Source organism: Vigna umbellata, chromosome 1 (genome assembly GCF_029865625.1).
Source record: "Vigna umbellata cultivar VRB3 chromosome 1, Vumbellata_1.0, whole genome shotgun sequence".
Classification (NCBI taxonomy): Eukaryota; Viridiplantae; Streptophyta; class Magnoliopsida; order Fabales; family Fabaceae; genus Vigna; species Vigna umbellata.
The window spans coordinates 101,377,257-101,400,339 of record NC_142165.1 but is presented as its reverse complement, the minus strand read 5'-3'; the positions used below and the strand labels follow the sequence as shown (position 1 = coordinate 101,400,339).

At 33.0% G+C, this 23,083-nt stretch overlaps 3 protein-coding genes across 5 annotated transcripts; 2 read left to right on the top strand and 1 right to left on the bottom strand.

Moving 5' to 3' along the window:
* Positions 1–645: 645 nt before the first annotated feature.
* On the top strand, positions 646–4,990 carry LOC124837573 (ubiquitin C-terminal hydrolase 22). The gene is made up of 3 exons (XM_047312983.2): positions 646–1,718; positions 1,864–1,988; positions 3,880–4,990. The coding sequence occupies exons 1-3, from the start codon at positions 838–840 to the stop codon at positions 4,650–4,652; spliced, it is 1,779 nt and encodes a 592-aa protein (XP_047168939.1). The 5' UTR covers positions 646–837; the 3' UTR covers positions 4,653–4,990.
* A 1,859-nt stretch (positions 4,991–6,849) lies between these two features.
* On the top strand, positions 6,850–12,782 carry LOC124837593 (translocase of chloroplast 90, chloroplastic). 3 transcript variants are annotated; one of them, XM_047313005.2, is made up of 3 exons: positions 6,850–7,175; positions 7,709–7,845; positions 10,129–12,782. In XM_047313005.2, the coding sequence occupies exons 2-3, from the start codon at positions 7,713–7,715 to the stop codon at positions 12,381–12,383; spliced, it is 2,388 nt and encodes a 795-aa protein (XP_047168961.2). In that variant the 5' UTR covers positions 6,850–7,175; positions 7,709–7,712; the 3' UTR covers positions 12,384–12,782. The 3 variants fall into 3 exon arrangements, with proteins under 3 accessions (XP_047168961.2, XP_087961338.1, XP_087961337.1); XM_088105212.1 differs by having other exon boundaries at positions 6,851–7,175; positions 7,712–7,845; positions 10,123–12,782; XM_088105211.1 differs by having other exon boundaries at positions 6,851–7,175; positions 10,123–12,782.
* Positions 12,783–18,187: 5,405 nt separating this feature from the next.
* Positions 18,188–19,719, bottom strand: LOC124837588 (uncharacterized). Its single transcript, XM_047313000.2, has one exon. It carries the CDS (start codon positions 19,578–19,580, stop codon positions 18,480–18,482), a length of 1,101 nt encoding a protein of 366 aa, XP_047168956.1. The 5' UTR covers positions 19,581–19,719; the 3' UTR covers positions 18,188–18,479.
* Between the last annotated feature and the right edge of the window lie 3,364 nt (positions 19,720–23,083).

Below are 23,083 nucleotides of genomic sequence, written 5' to 3'. Positions count from 1 at the left end.
TAACAATTATTTTATATGATTATATTATTAGAGACAACTCTTACACATATATATGATCACATGCAATTTAACTTGTTTCTGATCAATTTATGGCGACATTAATTATCTATTAATGTTGTTGAAGTATCTATTATTTAGAAAAACATGAATTACTTTCTTTTATGTAACTACCACCTGTATCATATACTCAGCAATTAAAGAAAAAATTGGTGAAATTTGTCTTTTAATATTTAAATAATAGAATATTGTGCAGACCTGCACAAAGAGAAAGACAAATTAAAACAGTTGAGAGTTTTCAATTGTGATTTTTTAAATTTATAAACAAATATTAACGTAAGGCAAACTATTTTGAAAGTTTTACTTTAGAACTGTTAGACATTAACAAAATAATAATAAAAAATGATTGATTATTAAAATGACTGTAATTAACAGAGTTGTAGAAATAAAGCCTTTAAAGTGTTTTTATTTGAAAGGATAAAAAGGAATGCTGAGTAAGTAGAAATGAGTAATGTTATTTTTAATTCTGCAGAAAGAAATGCAATTTTTGTAGTGTAATTTGAAAATAGAAAATGTATAACAGAATTATCGATAAGAATTATTTAGATTGTTACAAAAATAGAAAGGAAACTGTATAAAAGAATAACAGAAGAGAAGTAGGGAAGAAGAGTAGGCAGAAAGGAGTGAGCAGAAGGTGAAATAGGGAGTGGAGTATCGGCCCCCACACAGACAGGAAAGGACCCTCATCAATCTCAATGCGTTACAACAATCTCATCCGTTCATTCTCCCATCCATGAATCTTATGCTCTTCAAACTTAGGGTTACAGCATTATCAACGCCATGTCCCCCAAGATCAACGCTCAGATTTCTCCCCAGCCCTGTCCCCACTTGGCCGAGTTCCGCCGCACCTCCACCAAGCCATTTCTTGCTCTCCATAGCTGCCTCCGGATCAAGCCTCCCGGTGGCCGTGCGGCTCTCCGCCGTGATCCTGACGAGGTCCCCCGCTGCGGCGCCTGCGGCCTCTCCTCCCCCTCCCGCCTATATGCCTGTGTCACCTGCGCCGCCGTCTCCTGCCACTCTACCTCCAACGCCGAATCCTCCCATGCCGCCGTTCACGCCGCCTCAATGCCGCCTGGCCACCAGATTGCCGTCGACGTCGACCGCGCCGAGCTCTTCTGCTGCGCGTGCCGCGACCAGGTCTACGATCGCGACTTCGACGCCGCCGTGGTGATCGCCCAGATCGCCGCGTCAACTCTCGGAGCCGATCCTCCGCCGGCGATCCCCTCGTCTCATCCTGAGAATCTCCGGAAGAAACGGCGAGTGGATTACCGGCCCTGGGCGCCGGATCTGCGCGAGCGCGCTCTGATCGGGAGCTGCTCTGCCCCGATCGCCAGCGACGCTGCCGATCCTTCGCAGGATTTGCCGCGCGGATTGCGCGGACTGAACAATTTGGGAAATACGTGCTTCATGAACTCGGTGTTGCAAGCGCTGCTTCACACGCCGCCGTTGCGGAATTACTTTTTGAGCGATAGGCACAATCGGTTTTTCTGCCAGAAAAGGAACAACGGTGACGGAGACGGTGGTGCTGCTGGGAAGAGAAATGGCGGCAATAATGGGAACAAGAATGCCCGAATATGCTTAGCTTGCGATATGGATGCTATGTTCTCTGCTGTGTTTTCTGGAGATCGCGTTCCCTACAGTCCCGCTAAGTTTTTGTACAGGTGCGTATGGTGGTGGCGTATAAACTGTGAATGAATAGAACTAATCATGTTTTTTTTAAATCCTTATTTAGGATTTAAGTTTCTTTTACGTCAATTTGTTATAGAAAGTTTAACTGTTTGACTGGTTCTTGATGTAATGTTTCAGTTGGTGGCAGCACGCAGCCAACCTTGCCAGTTATGAACAACAAGATGCGCATGAGTTCTTCATTTCCATGCTTGATGGCATCCATGAGAAGGTGGAGAAGGGTCGGCGTAAGCCAGATAGTGAAGGTAATGTGTTCTGACTGTGACACCCATTTATTATTCTCTTCACCATTACGAAGTGCTTGCTACTGTTATGCTCTTTTTTTGTTCGGAAAGAGGGGGTTTCTTGTATAAAGCCACTTATTCTAGTATCTCGTGGGATATTCAATTCAAGCGTAATATCAAAATAAAATTAAAACATGTGAGCAATGTTGACCATTCTGAAATATGTGCTACTAGAATCTCAGCTGGTTTGTTTTGGTTTATACAACAAATCATTTTGTGGATGATATCAAGTCTACCAGCCCTGCCTTGCTTGCTGAACACTGTTTTGTAGTGTTTGTCTAACTCTTGTGGAAGCTGTGGTCTCTGTGTTGTTTTCTCTCATATTTAACACGTGTAATTTAGTTGTGGCTCATAGGGCTAGGGTATTGTAACTGTATCTCTTAAAAAATAATATGGGGAATATTGTAACACCAATCTTTGTTTCCTCTTATTTCCATCAGAGAGTCTTCTTTAACATGTTTACCTTCTTTGATCCCATTTTATGGAAAAAAATATTATGGTTAAGTTGAGTGAAGATGTTGATCCCTATGCTATTAAGCACTAGCATTAGATGCTGTAAGAACTAAGAAGTCAATCTGTTACCTTTTTTCAACTTGTGACAAGTTGGTGAATTAGCTCAGATTAATTATAGTTGAAACCAAACGGATTATAGAAGACTATCAATAGAGCACCTTTGTCTTGCTATCTTCAATGTCTTTGACATTTTTTTAATTTCATAGTAATTCAAAATACTATTTAAGATAACGGAGTTATCATAATATTTAACTGCAGGGTGAGGGTTTAGGTATCTTGCTTGTTGCCCTAAGAGTTGACAATTGCTCAAACATTTAGGGCTAATTTTCAACCACAACCTGCTGTCGTGATGGATTTAGCTGCTACGTTCCTGTGAGTCCGTGTAAGTCAATTTCTGCTTAGCCTATTCGTTTCATCATACAGGAGATTCTAGACCAAATGATGTTAATGTTAACTCCACCTTTTTACCTTGTTTAGGCTATAGTTCCAAAGCTTGTCCTATCCTGGAGAGAAGGTTGCATTAGTTTTCAGGCCATCAAAAGTGTCAGATCTCTGAGTTCTTTGAAAGCTGAGCTAAGATTTTAGCCTCGAAAGATGTGGTTCTTTCTCTTTTGGAGTGTTAGTCCCACTGGAAACACTCATTTTCTTTCCTCTGTCTTCCGCTGGCATTCCTTTGTTTCAATTCAAGACCATTTCCTTATTCTCTCGATTAGAGCCAGTCAAATTTAGTGGGTTGGCTGTTCAAGAATCAATTATGTTTTTAAGATAATGTGTTTTTGTTCTGACTCCTGTGCTCTGGAGGACCTAGGGATAATACTAGGTATTGTTCTGGAGTTAACTGTAAGGTGCAAAGTTCTCCCATACATAATATTTAGAGGCTATTAGATGTTAAATTACTTTGGACCACTAGACAGAATATTGGCATGCTTGGCTTGTAAAATTCTGACGGCTGTAAAATTTCAGTTCCAGTAAGTCGTGGTTGCCAAGCTTGACAGTAATCACTTTATTCTGTATTCTGTCTTTTATTTTCTGTATTTCTAAAATGTTGGGAAAAAATGTAAATCCAGTTTTCAAAATTTCACAGTAATTTAAATTGCAAAGAAAATGAATTGTTTTTTTTGTTCATTTCCAGAAGTCTAATTTTACCCCAGGATAATGGTTGTACAAATCGGAACCCTTTTGGCAATTTCATTCAGTATTTGAACACCTAAGTTACAAGGATCTTGTTTGCTACCTTTGTTTACTGAAATGTACAAGATCTTCATTGTAAGATCTGCTCTTAAACTGGCGTCATTTTATTAAGCATCTTTGTATGACAACATTTTCACTGATATTTCAGGCAATGGTGACTGCTGCATTGCTCATAAAGTATTCTCTGGTATTCTGCGATCAGATGTTACATGTATGGCCTGTGGTTTCACATCAACTACTTACGACCCATGCATAGACATCTCACTGGACTTGGAACCGAATCAAGGGGTTTCTAATAAAATGGCTACTGCAACGTCAAATCATTCTTGCAATGGTGAGGCTGATTGCATGAATTCAAGCCAATACTGTGGAACATCTACCTTGACTGGATGCTTGAAGAGATTCACGAGAGCAGAGAGATTGGGAGCTGACCAAAAATTTTTCTGCCGGCAGTGTCAGGTGAGGCAAGAAACACTAAAACAGATGTCAATTAGGAAACTTCCCCTTGTTTCTTGCTTTCATATAAAAAGATTTGAGCATTCTTCAACAAGAAAGATGTCCAGGAAAGTGGATCGCTACCTACAGTTCCCATTTTCACTGGACATGTCACCGTATCTCTCGTCAACAATTTTAAGGAGTCGATTTGGGAACAGGATCTTTCCTTTTGATGGGGATGAGCCTGATGCTTCAGATGAGTTGTGTTCAGAGTTTGAGTTGTTTGCCGTTGTCACGCACACTGGTAAACTAGATGCTGGTCATTATGTTACTTATCTGCGATTAAGCAATCGATGGTACAAGTGTGATGATGCTTGGATTACTCAAGTTGATGAGAACATTGTCAGGGCTGCACAGTGTTACATGATGTTCTATGTACAGAAGATGCTTTACTATAAAGCAACTGATAAACAGGTCGCCTCATGATTCGAATAAGAGAAGCTCCAAATCATTGATATGCCATGGTTAATATCAATTTTCATTCCAATGATATGCCATGACTCATACATGAGGAAACAAGCAAAGGAAAATATATTGCATTCACATCACAACTAGCGAATATGTCATTTTCAGAGATTAATTTATAGTTTCGAGTTGGAGCTAGAAACCAGCCAGAATTTTTAAGGCACTCCAACTTTTTGGAAACTCTAAAATTGTTTATGCTCTTTCTTCCCGTGCTTTGAAAATCAGTGGTTGGAGGGCTTTGCAGTTGTTCCTTCATCAGGAAAAATTAAATACTCATTAAAACTGGACCTATGCCACCATGATACGGATGGATATTAGAGGTTATGGATATATAAGAACTACAATTACGAAATCTTCAAATGCTTACTGGTTGCCGGAGTTTAAGCTTGAGGGCATGCTTTGATTGGTTGATAAAGATAGAATCCAGCCCCCTTGTTTCCGGATGAATTTAATAACTAGACTGAATTGTCTGGTTACTCCTCAAATACAACAAACCGGTTGTGTAATTGAGTCAAATAAATCTTGAAACTTGAAGAAAAAGCAGTCAAAAAATTCATTTATATTAGTTGTAATAGATCAATAAATAAGCACTTAATATAACATGTTTTTATTTTTTTATGAAAGGTAAAAATAACTCAAAACACTTTTTATTTTTTATTCTACTTGTAAACTTGTCATTAATTAATTGAAGCATTGATTTGATTATAAAATATTTTATTTGAACTTTTTAGTAATCGAATATGTTCTCCAGAATGGTGTAAGAATAGACAGAGAAAGAAAAAAAAATAAAGAAAGAAAAATGAGATTGTTTGAATGAAAGAAAAAAAGTAGTAGAAATGATATTAAATAAAAATGAATTTGAATTAAAATTAAAATTTTTAAATAATATTCAAATTGTTTAATACCATTTTATAAATAATCTGGATTTAAAGAATATATTAAGTTTATTACAGTTCTATACTTTTTTGTTATTATTTAATAACATTGTTCAATAAACTATGTTTAATAATAATAATAAACAATATTATTTAGTAAACTAAAATTACTATTATTAATAATAAAAACTTCTTATTATAGTTCAATGTTTTTATATAATTTTAATTTGTTTTGTTGATAATTATTTTATTATAATCCAAATTACCAACAATGTATTAATATTTCATTAAGCTTAATTTTCTCCTAATACAAAGTAAAAAAATTAGAGTGATCAAAGTCTTTGAAATCAATATAAATTAACAGGGAATAAACATATTAATTATTTTGATAATGTTATTAGAAGTTCCTATACTAAAATGCTTTTATGTATATTTTTTATAATATTTAATTTTGTTTCAATACATTTAATGAAAGAGGAATAGATATTTATATTGGTCTGGACTCTTGAGCGATGAATGACCCAACAAATTTCTATACTAACTTTATAATATTTTTTTATATAGACTAACTTTACTTAAAGTTGTTTAAATAAATGTGAATGAGATCTATTATTTTATTCTTGATGAACTGTGTGTATTGATAGATGAACTGTGTAGTTAAATATTAATCAGGTTTCTACTTTGAATTTTTCAAATTAAAATAAGTATAATCTAAGTACTACAGGAAAGAAAAATGTTTTAAATTAAAGAAATATTTGTTTGGTTTAATTGGAATTAAATATTTTATTTATACTGTTTGTATTACTTCTTTCAAGTGATCATATATCAGTAAAGTAATTACACTCAAGCAAGAAGTTTGTAAAAAAATAAGTTTACAGTAAAATTTAATTGAAGACAATTAAATAACATACTAAGAAGATTAAATAACATTTAATTAAAAAATCTGATATTAAGAGTAATAAAACAATCCATTTATCTATAATTTATTTTAAACTCATTTAAACAATTAAGATTTTACAACGATTATTTGGTTTTTCATTAACACATAAACATTAAAGAAGTATGAGATAATTTGATAATAAAAAATAATAAAATTTAATTTTGGAAAGATAAAAATAAATTCAAAACTATTGGTCGCGACCACCGTTGAGAATGCATGCGGTGAAGTGGTTGGTGGTGCGCACCTCTTTATATTTTGGCCTCTTTCAGTGCCGCCACTTTTTGTTGCCATCTTCAACTTAAAATCAAAAGTAAAATAAATAAATAAATAAAATAAGGAAATAAGAGATGAGGTGAGCGACTTCTCAATCTGTCTTACTCTTATCTCCAAATCTCCATTTTCTCTTCCCTTCTCATTCACTCACACACCACTTTCCAATTCTCTCTAATTAGGGTTTTCTCGTGCCCTTTCTTTCTTCACTCATTTTCCCCCCACCAACTTTCTTTCCTCTTTTCTTCTACCAGAATGAGACAATCTGATTGACCTAATGATTTGACCACGTCGATTCGACTCTTTTCGCGGCCAAACATTGCTTCTTTGGATCTCAGTATATCCTCGAGCTTCGCGTTTCGTGTTATCCTCCCTTGTGTTTGATGTCCAAATATCAAAGTGAGCGCCTCCATTAATCTAACCTTTTTTTTCTCTTTTCATTCCATTTCTTTATTCTTCTCAGCATTATTTTATTCTATTTTTCTCTGTTGAATTTTAATGATTGCTGCAATTCGCTTGGTGATCTCTGTTTCATAGGTTTACACGTTATTTATCCTCTGACACGATTTCCTCGTTTGCACCGATTTTGTGTATGGAGTGTTTTCTGATCTTAGTTTCACCGACACTGATTGTCTTAAGATTTTTCTTATAAAGGGTTTTATGTTTTCAAGATTGACCGGCAGTTGGCTAGACACTCTGTGTTCATATGCTTATTGATTGAATCCTTTAGCTGACGAAAATCGAATCGAGGATCCCCTGTTATGAAATTTTGTGCTTTGTTGATTGCATGTGATGGATATTTTGACTGATGTTTATGATATGTTCTGCGGTGTTGTTTTCACTTTAAGAAGAACCAAGATATCTCTTTGGCTTACTGTTTCGAATTATCATTTTCTAGTTACTTTATGGAATTCTGTTTTCTTATGTTGCAGTAGGATGAAAGGTGTTAGAGATTGGGTTTTCTCTCAAATTCTGTCCAAATCAGTGGTCTCGCCTTCATCATTATCAGGTGGCAATAGTTTTTACGCTGAAGAGCACCGGATTCAGAATGAAAATTTTAATGAGCAAGGTACAACCCTGATATTACTGTTTGTGACTTCAAGTGGAGTCATTGAAAATGCACATAATTTTATTTCATTTTATAATGAAAATGCACATAGTTAATTTCTCACAAGATGTGGTCATAACGGAATTCTCCTCCTCCTAGAACGGTGGCTGGTGAAAGAAGACGATAATAGCAGGGAACTCGTTTTGTTCTGTTATTCCGTGCATGTTAAGCTCAGCAGATATGTAGTTATCTAGTAAAAAGCTACACCTTAAAATTGTATAGTGTTGTATTCACATCTTCCAGTGCCACCCTTAGATTAGTATTAGGTTTCACAATTCTTAGAACCAGTAGGGGACAATATGACATGGTTAGCCTTTACGGTATAGAGTAGCTGTGGAGATTATGCTTCTATTGATAATAGAGTTAGCCTTTACGGTATAATAATTCATAGGTAGAAATATACTTTCTATGCAAGAAGGCTACGGTTCGTCTTCAAACTCAAGAATTTGAGCGAGATAAATAACCATTCTAACATTGAATAATGAGTTTGGACACATTAAGGGTGTGTTTGGGATAACTTCGAAAATTAGATTATTTCAATAATGAATTATATATAATCAATTATTGTTATAACCAATTATAATCGAAATTATTTGTTTTTGGTAAGTTTTCTGAAGAATGATATTTAAGATAATTAATTTTGTGCGGATACAACAGAAACAATCATCCTTTTCAAAGTAAATTATGAGAAGGGGGTAGTTGTTGAGAAACTTGAGGGGTTTTTTATCGGCAAATGGGGATACTTGGGAGTAATTTCGAGATAGCAAGTTTGAGGTGAAAAAGAAACTGTTGAAAAATAATCATAATCTAAAAATGTTTGGATACATAAAAGTTTTTTTTTTCTTTTTTTTTTTTTAAAGAAAGCTTTTGTAAATTTAAACAAATTTTTCAAGGAAACACTATAATTCTCAAACAGTTTTATTTTTTTCCCAACTAAAACAGCTGAAATCAACAATTCAAGCTATCCCAAGCATGCCCAAATATTATTTTTAAAGATCGAACAGTTTTTGGAACAAAAAATTGTTTGTGATTTTATGTTTCGGAGAGTAGCTAAAATTTGTAGAAAGAAAATGAAAAATAAGCTGTTTTTATGAATCTTAAAATTTGTAGTGTATGATTATTTTCCAGTAAAAGCACCAAAATGGTGTAATTTTAACTTCAAAATTACAAAAATGGTGTAATTTTGAAGTCACGCCTTCTTGGTATGACTTCAATTAAAATTAAGAAAAAAGTTATAATGAATTATAGTTGTACTAAACTGACAATTTCAATTTATATCAAAATACATGAAATTCATATTAAGTTGGCACAACTTCAATTAAAATTAAAAAAAATTACAAGGAATTGAAGTCATACCAATCTTATCAAGCTAGCACGATTTCTTCAAAACGAAATTGTACCAAGTTAACACGACTTCAAAATTACATCATTTTGGTAATATTGAAGTCAAAATCGCACCATTTTGGTTCTTTTGTCATTATTTTTCCATAGTTTTTTTTTCTTTTAGTTTCATACATACTCATTTAATGTAAAATCAGATTTTTGTTGTACCAAACGATATTAGTTATATCTTATAACCATTTTCCAACAATTATAAAATAAAATCGATTCTTGAAATAAATATATTATTTTTTGCAGTTATTCCAATCTCACCCGTCTGGGAGGTTTTGTTGAAAGAATTATGGAATTAGACCAAAATTTCTTGTTCATAACACTAACACAGTCCTCTGCCCACAGCACGGGATCTAATCCTTCAAACCAACATCAACAATGAACAAATACTCACAAAACTTATTTTATGTGTCACATAATCCCTCAGAAATCTGCCACAAAACTGATTTAATAAATACACACATAACGGTCATACAGCACAGGAGTTACTAAACAAACAATAACTGTCCTAGGAAATTGCAGACGTGATCAATTTACCGATTTTTTACTTTAGTTCTTTGATGCTAGGAGAAATAGGAGATGTCTTCTTCATATCTAGTCCAGGGAACAAGTAAAATTTAAAGAGTATGTTTTCCTACAGTTATAGGAATCCAAGATTATATGTTTGGATGTTGATATATGTGTTTTATTTTGTACAATTCTGTGGTTTAGGATGATTTAAGTGGGTGATATTCTGTGCGTAATATCATTTCTAAACCAATATTTGCACCAAATCTGATTTTTGTGAATATAATGTCTATTATCAGTACAGTTTAGATAGAACTGAGGCATATGCGTTTTTACTAGGTTCAGATCACTCGGCTAGTTCAGTATCATCATCCATTCCTTCTGACTCATCAAATTCTTCAAATGGTGATCAGAGCAATCGTCACAGTTCCTCCTTGCAGCTAGTTTCAGATACAGAAGTTTATCACTATCAAGATAACACTAATAGAAGACGGAAGGATACTTTAGCCAAGGTTGAGGATCTCCAGGTTAAATTCTTCAGATTGCTACAGCGCCTTGGCCATTCACAAGAAAATCTTTTGGTCGCAAAGGTTCTCTATCGGATGCACCTGGCAACTTTGATTCGTACAAAGGAATCAGATCTGAAAAGAGTTAACCACAGTAGCATTAGAGCCCGAGAAATAGCAAGTGAACAGGAAGCTATTGGCATGCCTCAATTGGATTTCTCTTGCCGAATACTTGTCCTTGGTAAATCAGGAGTCGGTAAAAGTGCTACCATAAATTCTATATTTGGTCAAGCAAAAACCACTACAGGCGCATTTCAACCAGCTACTAATCGCATCCAAGAAGTTGTGGGCAATGTCAATGGTCTTAACATAACATTTATTGATACCCCTGGTTTTCTGCCTTCCTCGACTAATAATATGAAGACAAATAGGAGGATCATGCTTTCTATAAGGAGATTTATAAGAAAGTCCCCTCCAGATATTGTTTTGTACTTTGAACGGCTTGATTTTATCAATGCTGGTTATGTTGACTTCCCACTCTTGAAACTTGTAACCGAAGTGTTTGGCAGTGCGATTTGGTTCAACACCATCGTAGTTATGACTCATTCTTCCTCTGCCATTCCGGAAGGACCTGATGGGTATACTATGAATTATGAGTCGTATATTTCTCACTGTACTAATATAATACAGCAGCATATACAGCAGGCAGTGTTTGATTCTAGGCTTGAAAACCCTGTACTTTTGGTTGAGAACCATTCTCAATGCCCAAAAAATATTATGGGAGAGAAAATTCTCCCAAATGGTCAAGTTTGGAGATCTCAACTCTTGTTCTTTTGCGTTTGTACCAAAGTTCTGGGCGATGTAAATTCTCTTCTCAAGTTTCAGAACAGTGTAGAACTAGGACCATCAAGCAGTACCCGAATTCCTTCTATGCCCCATCTCCTTTCGTCTCTCCTACGCCATCACCCTATATCCAATTTAAGTGGCACTGATGATGAAATTGAGGAAATATTACTCTATGATAACGAAGAAGATGAAAATGATCAACTTCCACCCATACGAGTGTTGACGAAATCTCAGTTTGAAATGTTGTCTGAGCCGTTGAAAAAAGATTATCTGGATGAAATGGATTACAGGGAAACCCTTTTCTTAAAGAAACAGTTGAAAGAAGACTACCGTAAGCGCAAAGAGAAACTACTCTCAACAGAGCAGAAGTTTTTGAACAGTGATAACCCGGATGATCAACAGGCACCTCCTGAGCCTGTTTTGCTACCGGATATGGCTGTTCCTCCATGTTTTGACTCAGACTGCCATGGCCATAGATATCGTTGCCTTGTTTCTGACGACCAATGGCTTGTGAGGCCTGTTCTTGATCCCCAAGGATGGGATCACGATGCGGGCTTTGATGGTATAAACTTGGAGACAACTACAGAAATAAAGAAGAATGTATATGCTTCAGTCGTGGGACAGATGAATAAGAACAAGCAGGATTTCAGTATTCAATCTGAGTGTGCTGCAGCTTATGTTGATCCATGGGGCCCTACTTATTCTATGGGTGTTGATGTTCAGTCCACGGGTAAAGATTTTATGTGTACTGTTCGTAGCAACACAAAGTTAAAAAACATAAAGCACAATATTGCCGACTGTGGTGTTTCTTTAACATCTTTTGCAAAGAGGTACTATGTCGGTGCAAAACTTGAGGATACTGTGTTTGTTGGGAAGAGATTAAAACTTGTCTTGAATGCTGGGCGCATGGATGGTGCAGGACAAATGGCATATGGTGGGAGTTTTGAAGCTAATTTACGAGGGGAGGATTATCCGGTAAGAAATGACAATGTAAGCTTGACAATGACAGTCCTCTCTTTCAACAAGGAAATGGTGTTGAGTGGAAGCTTACAATCGGAGTTCAGGTTATCTAGAACCTCACGAGCATCTATAAGTGGTAATCTAAATAGTCGTAAAATGGGGCAAGTATGTATAAAGATAAGTAGCTCTGACCATTTACAAATTGCCTCGGTTGCAATTTTCTCAATTTTGAAATTCCTGTCACGTAGAAAGCCAACTAGGAACGTGGTGAAGGAAGTGACGGACTGAAAAGTTTGCTCTGGTTGTTGACTTTCTAATACCAATATTTTTTTGTTCAAAGAAGACAGGAAAGCAGTGAGGCATTCTACATGTCAAACGTAGAGATGAGCCCTTTTCTACTGGAAAAGAAGACCAAAAGTTAGAATTTGTTTTCTACTCTTTTTCTTAAGAGGCTAGCTGAAATTTTCTTTTCGTGATACTTTCGATGCCCGTTTTTGGAAATCTCTTTAGGTAAGGCTGGCTGGCATCTTGAACGGGTTTCTATCTGTAGATTCTTGATTAATAATCAGCACCAGGGAGTTTCGAGGATTGTTTATATTCATTTCTAGAAAAAATAAGTCACAACAACTGTACAGTAAAACACAGAAAATGTCTGTCTTTTTCTTTTAATTTATGTTATTTGTTGAAGTACTAGTGTGTTAGACACGATGATTGCGGAGCTGTTGTTCAATAAGAGTTTTTGCAACGAGTAGAATGTTAACAAAGTTCTTCTGGGTATGGTATATATATGTTAATGATAATGAAGGTAGCTGCTGATGATCAACTTGTTTTAGTTTGAGATTTGCATTGATTGCAGCTATTTGTTGCCGAATAAGCTGTGTATGTTTTGCCTACGCTTATTTTTACTTTTCACCAAATGAACATGTCGGCCATTTTATGGGATATTTCTTAATCTCGGTGTAAGAGGGGACTAATTATTTTTATTTTTTAAAATTAATAACACGAATATTTTATCTTATACAAGTAAGTTAGATAAAATGTGCGTGTAATCTTGTCGGACTTGAGAGCTGCCTAGCTTTTGGTAGGTGTCTCGTCGAAGAAATTGAAACGAAAGAAAAAGAAGAGTTAAAAGTTCAGCAAGAAAGGAAAAAAGAAACCCTTTTATTTAGCATGCCACAGTGAATGCAAGCACATGCATTGACCATCCCTCAAGAATACATAATAAAGCCTTCATTAATTCATTTCAAAAACTGAATCATAATGGCCACTACCATCACATGCACAACATTATTCATTGCATATACAATCACCATCCACTCATTATTGTGTAAGGTTGGTCCTTGCTTACTTGCTCCATATTATGTTTATTGCCAAAGCTACCATTTTGTTTGCATTAACCCATTTATCTTGAAGACAACCCTAAAAGCTTTCATACACATATTTGGACCTTACCAATATTTCAACTACAATCTCTGGTTATATTTGATGTACTTATTCGTATACATACTGTATATTAGTTATGTAATGTGTCTAGAAAATTCAATAAGCTAATTTATTATTATTTTTAAATTTTTCATTGAGTGTTATTTCCTCCTCATCTTTAAACCCAAAGTGACAAAGAGGTCCCCTGCATGTGCATAACTCACTCCCTCTCCAAATTTGCCTCCTTTCCCATTTTTATTATCATGCACGATATTTCACAAATCAAAAACTAGTATTGTGATTTTTGAGAACAAACCCAGTTAAAGACCTTTGTTATGGTTGAATTTAATTTTCCTCAACACTGACATTTCAAAATCTAGAAAGATGTCATAAAGAGGTTATTATCATGATTTTGTGAAAGTCTTCTCTAAACAAACTTCAAACTATTGGACGCCAAAGATCAAGTGGCTGAGGTATTTAAGAAAAAAAAGGCATTTCTTCTTGCACCCCTTTTCTTCCTGTATCCCTACAAATTATCATATTCTCATTTTATCCTTCATTACAAAAATATTAAAACCCCTAAAATAGGTTAGTTAATAATATGTTTTTCAATACCTCGTTCTCATTATAACTTTCATAAGTTACATTATTAAAATTACATTTTAAATAAAAAAATTAAAAGGACAAGCCATTTTATTTAGAGTATTTAAAATAATTCACAGTAAAATATGGTAATTAAATATAATATTCAGGAAGAAAATTGAACTCCAGATATTCTTGAAAGAATTTTAATTACTTAAAATGAATTTAAAATCTTACAAACAATAAATACTTTTATGTTCTCTCTTCTTTCTCAAATATAAAATAAGTTTGAAACAACAATATAAGACAGAATATTTAAATATTTGCATTTAAGTATGAAATAATCGAGTTTAATTTTAATCAATTATTGATATACATTGTCAATGAACTGAAAATCATCATAAATATTGTTTCCATACATATTTTCAGGACCAAGAGACTAACCTTCTGATGTGTCTTTCCAAACGCCTGGATCGCCTATCTGTCTGGACTGCTCGGTCATCTTCAATCTCCTGCTGCTGACCGTTCGATATTAGTGCGAACCGATCGGTCTCCTTCTTGACGGGGAGGATGTACCTGCAAAAAGCATTCTGACACTCAAGTTAGGCGTATTATTGAGGAGCTTTAGCTCTTTAATGAAATACTCAGTGAATGGTTGACATTATTTGAGTATTTGAGAGTATTGGAAAATAAATCAAGTGTAAGTAGAACATAAGTGTAACGTACATGGTTTTTGGCCATGTCAATGTATTTATAATTGTTTCAAATATCAAATAAAAACGACCTTACCTGGAGATTTGGTTACCCAAAAACGGCTTTATCAATATCTTCAACCAAATATTTTGGATTTAGTGTATTAAGTATATTTAACCACATATCTTTAATTATTTCAGGGTGTTGCTCCCTCCACCACCCCAAGTGCTCCTGCACCTCCTCACTATTTTCTTTTATTCCAAAAATACTTTACACTTTCCCACTATTTTCTTTTATTCCAAAAATACCCTACACCTCCCCATTATATTCAACAATATTTTTCTTTCTCTCTCCACATTAATGGAGCATTCACATGGCTCAGATTTAAACTTGTGATATATTGCAAAAATTTATTTACACTTTCCCTTAAATAAGTTTGATTCAATCTTATTTTCACTATTCAATATATTTTTTCTTCAAATTACTTAATAAATGATAAAATTTTGTTCTAAGTTTCTAGAAAAATGTTTATATATATATATATGTGTGTTTTTTTTTACATTTAATATCTATAATTTTTAGCATTATATTATATTTTAACTTACGGACATGTTTGACTCAAATAACTTGAATAAAGTATTTAATTTATTAGATAAATAATATAAAAATATTATTAAATACTTAAAATATAAAAGAAAAGTTATTTGTTAAAGATTTCGAATTTATTTAGTTATTTTGTCATTATAAAGTTAGTATATAATAATAATAATATATTATTTACTATTAATATTATTATGTTTATTATTTTGTATTTGCATCTAACTTTTAAGTTTATAAAATGGAAGTGGTAGAAGCACTAATATTGAAGTTTCCTCTTAATTTTATATTTTTCAATATGCTCCATTAATGCAGAGAGAAAGAGAAAGATTGTTCAGGATAGTGAGGAGGTGTAGGGTATTTTTGGAATAAAAGAAAATAGTGAGAAGGTGTAGAATATTTTTGGAATAAAAGAAAATAGTGGGGAGATGCAGAAGCACTTATGGTGGTGGAGGGAGCAACGTCCATTATTTTATCATCCACTGGACTACTGGTCCAATAACATTTTAAGCGCTGACCCAATTACCATTTGAAGTAGCTTATTAACACTGTAGACCCAATTACGACTTAAACCATTTGACGAGATTGACCAATAGCGGATAAATCGATCGACCTTTATTCAATGACCGCTCAGTCAATATTTTATACTATACTACTATAATTTTAAAAACTTTTTTTTCAGAAATCTAAAGTTCTATCATATACGGTAGAATAAAGCCTTTGAATTCTGAAAGCATTTTATACACGTTATTCTTCGGAGTTTGAGATACGTAATGAATATAGGCATTACTTTATGGTATTTTTTAACAAGTGGATCATTTAAACTATATAAGGAATAGTATATTATAATTTATCCTATTTTCCTTTTATTTTTTTAAATTAAATTTTAATAATTTAAAAATATCAATAACAAAAAAAACATAGTTTGAGTTATTACGCATCATAAATCAGAATATATAATTTTGAAATTAAATTCTCACTCCATTTTTTTTGTGTTAAAATTTTTCACAATTATTCTTTTTTATTGGGATATGAACTTTTAAAATTATATTAAGCGGTGAAAAGTGTACTTTTTGTTGAAAAAAAATAAGTTTAAGTTCTACGTTAAATAAAAATAAAGAAATGGAGTATTATATAAAAATGAAAAATTTATTAATTTATTGTTTTAAAGTTTTTAATAAAAAATGGTATTAATTTCATGTATGGTTGTACTCATTAACCTAACACTTTTTGCACTCTAAAATGGTCCTATTCTGAAGTGACTTTGAACTCTTTAGCTCTTGTCCTAGCTTGTAAGACTTGGGTTATCATTTTTTTTGGTATTCTTGTTTGCTCATCAATGACGTAACCAACCAAATATCACGTCCTTAGTATCAAACCCAATCAACCAAAAGATTTTCTCTGTTACTGATTTTGAAAGTGCAACAAAGTCATTAATTTCCAGGTAAAAACGATCAAATATTAGTCATTAGTTTATGAAATCAACTCGTTTTGTCGTATTTTCTTTTACTTTAATTTTTTAATCAAATATAAGGATTAGTATTTCCGTAGAGATTTCCTTCTATGGCGCCACTTTCTACACGCAACATGGAGCTTTGACTCCTATAAAAACAAAAATTGTCTCTGAATATTGATCTATTGTAATTACTCCTACTTACTAATATAAGTATTTATCGTCAAGTATTTATAATTAGTCATAAATTTGTTTTTATAACATTTTAAGTTGAAATTAGTTTCAATTTTTTATATGCATCAATCTAAAAGTATTGTGTTTCTTCAAATAATTCTCTAAAAACATCCATTACATTTTTTAACACATCAGGTTTTGTCATTTATCTCCGTCTAGTTCCTATCTTTATTCTAATTTAAATATTAAAAAATTTATTTTATTTTGAAAAGACAAAAATCTAAAAGTTATATAATATTATAAATGCCTTAGCCTAATATCATAATTTTATCATTTAATAAGAAATTGCATCACATCACCCAAGAGTCTTCTCAAACCATCTAACCTCCACAATTTTTTTAATAAAAGCATCACATTCACATCCAACCACAGTGTTGATGCATTGACAGATACAATTTAATGATGTAAGTCGTTATATGCTTTTATTATAATTCTTAAATATTGCACCAATATAAGTGATGCGTCGCAATTTAATTTTTATTTTTAAATTCCTTTCATTCTTGGAGGAAAAGTAATGTATTTTCATGGACTAGATTTCTCCGTACTAAAAAATTGCAGAAAACAGTTTGGTCTTTGTCTTATTATGGGCTGCATAGCATGTGCAGACATGGGAGTTTAATAACATCCTTAAGAAGCGGGAAAAACGGATAACCAATGAACAACATTTGCATTAGAGAGGATCTTAAGGTTATGCTTAGTAAATTTTTCCATTAAAACCTATTAAAAAAGTGAAATATTTTTTTCTTAAATTAAAACCAACTTTGTCATATGTTTAAAACTTTTACTTTACTTAAAAAATATACGAAAACATATTCCAAGTTTCTCACTGAATACTGACATAGATTGGAAGCATTTGAGAGAGTGAAAAAAATGAAGAATGGATGAATAAAAAAAATGCTGATTATTTGAAGAAGCATATGCCATGAACGATTCCCTTCGTATTCCTCTCAGATTCCTCGAAGATTCCTCAGCCACCAACGCACCTCAGTACCTTCTTCACATTCAATCCATTTTTATCATTCAGATAAAACCTGGACCAAATAAATAACGTTGCATTTTCAAGCTTTCAAACTCACCATTAATTACTTTAAAATTCAATAATCCAATCAGCTGAACAAATACTAATATGATTAGAACTTGCATAACATAACAATGAGAATTGATTTGTTATTCATTCCCTGACTGAGAAAAAAAATTCGATAATAGCACAATTTATGAGCTGAATTGAACTTCCCGTTCCTAAAATCCCAATCTTTACATACACAACTAACAAACTCAACTCAACCATAACTAAGTAACTACAATGAAATTGTTGGGTGAGTTCAGAATATACAGTAGCAGCTTTAGATATTGGAAAGAAGAACTTCCCTACTTCCTTCGCCGTCTTGTTTGCAGAAAATAATCTATGGCGAAGAACCCCACAAAACTTCAGCAGCAATGGTGGCAGCTTCGGCATCAGAAAGAGAAGCTTCTCTGACTCTCACCAAAATCTCCGGTTTAACTGCCCTCTTCTCTCTCTGCCGCAGCCCTTCCCCAACCTCCAACTGCACCGCAAACTTTGCTACGCAGCTCGCAAAAGGGCGTCTTTCCAAAACCCCACAAACTCTTTCTTTCCCAATCTCAATCAAATCGCCACCGTTCTCCGACCTCTGCAACTCTACCAGCTTCTCCACCAACCCCTCCTTCACCATAGCCTCCACCGCTTCCTTGCGTCCGAAGTACCCAATCTCCAACACACACTCCAACGCCAGCACCTGCAGCTGCAAATCGCGGGAATTCAACAGCGCTATCACCCTCGGAATCTCGCCGTTCGATTCGATCTCGTCCACCAGAGGAGACCTGATAGACCTGATCAGCGAGCACAACACCTCTACCGAGTGAACAGAGCCCATCGACACCAAAGCCCGCACGGTTGGGCCCATCATAACCTGACCCACGAACACGTCTTTATTGAACCGGATCAGCGCCGCGACGGCAAGACCGGCCTGCTCGCGAACCCGGTCCGCACACTTTTCATCCAGGAGAACTGTTTCCAACGAGTGGAATAGCTTGAGTTTGAGAACCAAGTCCTGCAACTCGCGATTAAATCCCTGGGAGATTCGGTCCCGAAACTGAGTCAACAGCGCGACCAACTCGCTAATACCATCACCGGGGTTCCGTAGCGAAGTGGAGAGGGTGAGGAGCGTTTCGCGGTCGATCCACGCTTGGATTTCGGACTCGATGGAGACGGCGAGCCGAGAGAGGGAGTGCGTGGAGAGGGGGCGAGTGAGGAACGATCGGAGGCCCTTGGAGTTGTTGAGAGAGTGGACGAGGGTTTTGAGGCGATTAAGGTACTCCGAAAGCGCGTAGAGTTTGGGGTCTGACGATGAGAGAATGGTTTGAAACTCGAGAAGCGCCTTCACCGCCGGAGAATCGGAGGTGTGGTGTCCTTGGATTTGGCGCGTGGCTTGTTTGAGAGCTTCCAGCACTTGCAGGATTTGTGGCGCTTTCTCTCTCTCTTCCATCGATCTCTGATACCAATTTCTCACTCATCCCAATCAGTTTTCTTCCACCCATTTTATACTGCACTATCAAAGTGAAGATGCAAAGTTTCTGCTCTTCCTTTTCTTCTTCTCAACTACTCTAACCAATCACCTTTCTCCCCCACACTTTTTTTTTTCGATCAAACAATTCTTAAATCATTTCTAATGCATCAAATTTTCTAAATAATTCCAGGTATTTTATTTTACGTCATTTTTCTTACATAATGTATTCAGTAATTATTAGTTCATATTTAATAATACTTTTTATAGCAGAGCAAAATATTAAATTTTCATACCATAATATTATTTATAATTCCAGTGTTTTAAAAAAATTATACTAGTCAACCTGCAAATTTATAGACGCGTTTATTTTACTCCTTTACCAATTCCACTTAACTAAATGAAGGCATTTGGCCGCATCTTACTTTTATTGTCATTTAGATATTTTTTTTAAATAAAACAATATGTTTTTAAAATGTCAAGTTTATTGTCTCAAAAAAAAATTACGATAATGAGCTATTTTAATTATTTCACAACACTATAACCATAAATAGTATTAGTAATAATAGAAACTTAATGTTTTACTCTTTTATCCAAAATAGGATATTATTTAACTCAATGTTTAATTTACATCTTAATTAGTTTATTTAAGTAGTTAGTTTAACATGTAATAATAATATTACATTACTTAACATTATATAATCGTCCTCTCTAGCTCTGAATTATCTCTTTGATATTAATTCTAATTTTCATTTATTTTCCAATACATATCTTTCAAACTATGAGACAGAATAAGTTTATCTTATTTTGTAATACGGTAAGAATATATTTGTATGCATTGTAGATTCTTAAAATTATAAAAGAATAAACGTAAATGCATATCTATGAATACGTGTATTAAAGGTATTTTGTATTATTTGTTCTAGCATAAATGATTATGAATATTAACTTAAGTGACATGAGTCAAATTCAATGTATCACGAGAAGTTGCACGTACTTTGGTTACAAAAACAGAAGCAAACATGCATGTCTAAGTTGACTTGTTGTTGTAGTATATATCATATGTGCGGTGATATTGCATGAAAAACGTGGTTGTTATGGAAGATTTCTGTCTAGTATTTATTTTTTGATTGTTTTATGAACTCGGTTGTATGGTTGAGATATCAATAGAGAGAGATGAACGTAAAACTATACTCTGCAACATAATGGTGTAAAATTATTTTTTAACTACTTTGGAATGCGGTGTCAGTCCCAACTTATTATTGAAAAAACCCTATTTTAAGAAGTATAGAAAGTCAGAAAAAAGCTCCAACCTGCAAACCCCCTCTCAAGTGGGTTTGGTTCAGGGTTAAAATGAGTTTAGTCTCACTGCAAAATTTTAATTAAATTTTAGAAACAATATAATTTATATATATATATATATATATAATTTATTATAATTTTGTTATCTCTCATATATTATATATGTTAAATATTTATGAATCAAATTGGTCAAATAACCGCATTAGAAGCATTAAAAATATAAAAAGTGAGATTTTATTAAATTAAACTTGCTGAAATAAAAAATTAATATTGAAAATTTACATTTTAATCTTATAAACAGTCAGTCAAGTTTAGAAATATGTTAATTAGTTATAAAAAATTCATTTAATATCTATCAGTTTTTCATTAATAATTTTCAATTTATTCTTACAATTTTACTTATTTTTAAACTACTCATACAACATGTTCTATTGGTGGTATGTTCTTTGATTATTGTGAATACTTTTATATATATATATATATATATATATACCTATAAAATAGAGAAATAAAAATAATTGTTTTTCATAAATTAAAATTAGCTTAAACGTTATTATTTTATTAAATATATATTTTAATTAAAATAATTATCTTATTAATTTCATTCTGTTGATAATATTTTGTAAATTAAATGTTATTATTTATTTAATTATTTCTAAAACTTACTATCTTGATAACCTAAAATAATTATTTATAACAAAAAAATATTTATAAAATTAGTAAAAATTATTTATATTCATTGCAATACGAGTTTCATGGATGATAGATATAATTATTTTCTATGAATACATTTTTTTTATAGTAAATGATAAGTTGTAATTCAAATAAAGATTTCTAATATGAATTTGATGATTTCTAGTCTTAATTTGGCTTGTACAAATGTTTTTCTTTATTTGCTTTGCTAATGATATAAGATAATTCTTATGACAATTTTTTTTTGCAAAGTATAAAATAAATTGAAAGAATTTAATTAGTAGTCACTTAAATTATTGAAGTTTTCTATTCCTTTTACCTTCCAACATGAGTTTTCTTTCGATTTCTATTCTTTTACGTTATCTTTTTATTGTTTGTATTTTGGGCCAAATTAATTATTTGTTTAATTTTTGGCAGAAGAAATCTGAATTATTATAGGTGTGAAGCACGTGGAAAAATGGAATTGTTGTGGAAGATTATAAATTCTAAAAAATACGAAATATTATATCATAATTTAAATTCAATATATAGTTTATATATTTAAACAAGATTATTTATAGAATTTTAAGTACGAAAATTAAATATTTATTTTATATAATAAAAAATATAATTAGGTAATTTTGGTCTATTAAATATAATTGGATCATTTTTAGAAATTATAACGCTTAGATTTGCAACAAATTAGAATTAATTACACTTTTTCTTGTATTTAAAATAAAAAAAATTTCTAAAAAAAAACATGGGTTGACCCTAACCTACAGGGCTTTTATAGATATTTTGATTTTATGGACTTTTTGGTCCTGTGAGTTTTTCTGACCTCAACCCACGTGAATCAGGGTCAAACCATATTAGAGGAACCAAATTTACGAGTCTATCCATAGTAAAAGTTATATGTATTGAAATTTATTTTATATATTTTTTTGGGTTAAATATGTTTTTAGTCCCTAAACTATTGGTCGTTTTTGTTGTTCGTCCCTCTTTCAAAGTAAGGTACAATTTGGTCCTCATTCTTTTCGAAAACGTTTGTTTTAGTCCTAAAAAACTAACACCATTTAAAAATTTGGTCCTCATTTAGCAACAAAATGAGGACTAAAACCAAAGTTCCAAGGATTAAAATGAACGTTTCGAAAAGAATGAGGACCAAATTGTACCTTACTTTAAAAGAGGGACGAAAACCAGAAACGGCCAATAGTTTAGGGACTAAAAAAATATTAACCTTATTTTTTTCGAAAAGTAAAATTTAAAACTTTCCCAAAACTTAATTGTATGTCGATATAGTATAATTACTTGAATTTTGTCACCCATATTCCAGAAAGAAAAATGTAATGTGTCGCGGGAAAACTAAAAAAAAAAGGTCTTCTTATAATGTTTTAATATTTACATATTCCAAAAGAACACTTCAGAGTATATCTAAAATAAATTTGAAAATTATTTTATAATAATAAATTCTGTCATGAGGTGTTTCTAAATTTGTTTTGAATATTTTAAAA

Excerpts from the sequence above, each read along its gene's own strand:
- LOC124837573 (XM_047312983.2), top strand. The coding sequence starts at position 838 with ATGTCCCCCAAGATCAACGCTCAGATTTCTCCCCAGCCCTGTCCCCAC. Across the intron at positions 1,719-1,863 it reads CCCGCTAAGTTTTTGTACAG|TTGGTGGCAGCACGCAGCCA; the intron begins GTGCGTATGGTG and ends GTAATGTTTCAG. Across the intron at positions 1,989-3,879 it reads GCGTAAGCCAGATAGTGAAG|GCAATGGTGACTGCTGCATT; the intron begins GTAATGTGTTCT and ends CTGATATTTCAG.
- LOC124837593 (XM_088105212.1), top strand. The coding sequence starts at position 7,713 with ATGAAAGGTGTTAGAGATTGGGTTTTCTCTCAAATTCTGTCCAAATCA. Across the intron at positions 7,846-10,122 it reads TGAAAATTTTAATGAGCAAG|GTTCAGATCACTCGGCTAGT; the intron begins GTACAACCCTGA and ends CGTTTTTACTAG.
- LOC124837588 (XM_047313000.2), bottom strand. The coding sequence starts at position 19,580 with ATGGAAGAGAGAGAGAAAGCGCCACAAATCCTGCAAGTGCTGGAAGCT.